The sequence below is a fragment of the Poecilia reticulata genome, linkage group LG18 (genome assembly GCF_000633615.1).
Source record: "Poecilia reticulata strain Guanapo linkage group LG18, Guppy_female_1.0+MT, whole genome shotgun sequence".
NCBI lineage: Eukaryota > Metazoa > Chordata > Actinopteri > Cyprinodontiformes > Poeciliidae > Poecilia > Poecilia reticulata.
Genome location: NC_024348.1, coordinates 2800103 through 2802638, shown reverse-complemented (window position 1 = coordinate 2802638; position 2536 = coordinate 2800103). Strand labels below are relative to the sequence as shown.

At 45.0% G+C, this 2536-nt stretch overlaps 1 protein-coding gene across 1 annotated transcript in view; it reads left to right on the top strand.

The window, feature by feature from the left end:
* The first annotated feature begins 497 nt into the window (after positions 1-497).
* The window catches only part of LOC103480211 (uncharacterized), a 26183-nt gene continuing 24144 nt past the window's right edge, over positions 498-2536 (top strand). Inside the window, exons 1-2 of the mRNA XM_008435086.2 lie at positions 498-701; positions 1079-2531. Of these exons, the coding sequence (XP_008433308.1) occupies positions 1296-2531 (1236 nt within the window). The 5' untranslated portion in view covers positions 498-701; positions 1079-1295. The remainder of the gene's footprint in view (positions 702-1078; positions 2532-2536) is intronic.

Sequence of the window (2536 nt, the reverse complement as noted above, 5' to 3'; positions counted from 1 at the left end):
ATTTCATTGTACTGTGCTTTATGAACTGATTTTCACCAAAGTCATTGATACAGAAAAGATTGGTCTACACCTGATTGGTTGCAGGTTAACCAATCAAATGTAAGAGTCCTTTTATTACAGTTAAAAATATTGCTTAATAAAGAGCCAAACAGATGAAATAATTAAATAAAAACTTTAAAAAGTGAATTTATTTTTTGTTTTTGATATGGGCGATATGGGCAGTTGCCCAGGGCAGCATCAGAAAGGTGGAGCACCCAAACACAAAAATATCATATGTATTATTATAAACAGATTTGTAAACTTGTATGCATGTGTAGTGGAGTAAGTTTTCTTTAGTTGTTATTGACTTCTGGGAGATTACATGACCTGCTTTCTGCTACAAAAAAAAAAAAAAAGAAAATCTGATAATTTCTTGCATTTTAATTGGTTGGAGCGCAGGAAAAGGAGGGGATTGCCCAGGGCAACGTTCCTGCAAGAACCACAACTGTGCATGTTACAAAGGCTCGAGTGGACATTACTGTTTGTTATTGAGATTGGGCCAGGTGTTGGTTGGTTTGGTCTGGGACGGGGAGGTGCGCCACCCAGTGGTGAGTTCTCCATGGCACTTTCAGCAGCTGCAGAAACACMGTGTCTCTGAGCGTGGAGGCGTGCAGCTGGTGCCGACGGTTTCGGTTGGGGTGGATGTGCGTTCCTGACTTGTTGTAAGTGTTTTGTTGTTAAATGTGTTAAGGTAGTTATTATTTAGTAGTTCCGCCTGTGCRGTATGATGACGTTGTGTTCGTCGGGCCGTTGTTAGCATGCTGCACATTGTTAGCTTCTCACCTGCGAGTATATGTTGCATAGTATTTCAAGTATTTTGGCTTATTACTGTTTGTGTGCTCGTTAGTATCCATACATGTTGATGTGCCTGTTTATTGTGAATTTTAAGTTACTTCACGTGKKTAAACCTCTTTAGCTATCAGTCGTAGCATTTGATGAACATGTGGTCAGTTTGTGGCCAGCAGGTGTCACTGCTGCCACTTGTACTGGATAAATGTGCAAGGTGAATTAATGTGGGCTTATTTCTGTTATRATCTAGACCACATCTCCAACTCCAAGCCCAYCCTTTGCTGCACATCTGTACCACTGCTGTACCAACTCAATAAAGAGAGATTGCAAAGAAATCCCATCTACAGTTTGTCCTGATCGACACACAGTGGCGAGTGTAAATATCCCACCAGCCTTAACTTCAGAGTAGATCCTCACCTACAATTTTGGTCCTTCGAGCCGGATCAGGACACTTACCACTGTTCAGCATGCAGACCAGCCAAGAAGCAACAGTTAGACCGAAGCGGCAAACACGCCCACCTTCATATTTACAGGATTATGAAACCAGTTATATGGGGCTTCATCTTCAGCCTTCATTTGATTATGGAGGTGTACAAGCTGGTACTGGATGCTATGATAGCTCGTATTCACCAGAAGAGGGAGCTGCCAAGATGACACCCCTCACCCCCYCATCTAGTACACCACGATGGCCCAACAGTCAATGGGAAATCACGGTAGATGAGTGGGTTGGTTCCCCAGAACAGAGAGTTACTGAACCACAGCGGTGGAAGAGCTTATCAGAAGAGGACTTCARAGATTATTCTGCATCTTCACACCCCAGACAGTTAATGCAGACCTCCTCACTATACCGCTCAGAGCTGGAGCTGTTAAGAAGACAGAGAGCTGAATTTGAGCAGTCTAAAAAGGCAGTGCGTGTTGAATTGGCTGAACTCAGAGAATTAAAGGAAGAAATGAAGAGGAGGATGGGACCTCCCAAGCAGAGCACAGCCACTGTCCAGCAGAGGTTTGGAGTCCCACCACCAGCATATGYACCACCACCACCTCCAACACAGCTGGCGAACAATGAGGAGGAGGAGGAATGGCCYGATCCTCCACCATGGCCTGAAACAAGAGAGGAATTTGAGCCTTCTCCACCATCCCAGCCAGTTCTGACTATGTTGGAGAAGCTGATGAGTGATCTACAGCTCATAAAGAATCAGAGTCAGAGCATGATGCGTCAAAGTAAGCCTCCTTTTGCACCACATCATACAGCTTATGTTAGTAACAGTAACGTGGAGGTGCAACAAGGAAAGATGAGGCACAGCGATACCAGATATCAACCGCCATCTCACCCTCCTCATATYGGAGTAGGAAGACAACAGTTMCRTGGACCTACCACTACRCAAGAGGAGATGCTGACAGATRTTCATGGGTCACCAAGGGCAGAATGCTTGGAATCAACAACAGGTTTGCATCCTCCTTCGACCTTACCAGTTYTCACTGAACAAACCTATCGAGGTCCTAGGCCAAGCATTCCCTACTTTGCCAGACGAGACCCCAGCGACTTTGCTCGGCTAAAGATTGCCTTAACTAATCTGTTACCTCCTGATGGGACAGAGCTGTTCAAGTACCAAATCCTGGTGGATCACCTCAAACTTGAGGAAGCCAAACTCATCGCAGATTCTTATTTGAACTCCGCCACACCATACTCGGACACTATGGAGGCCCT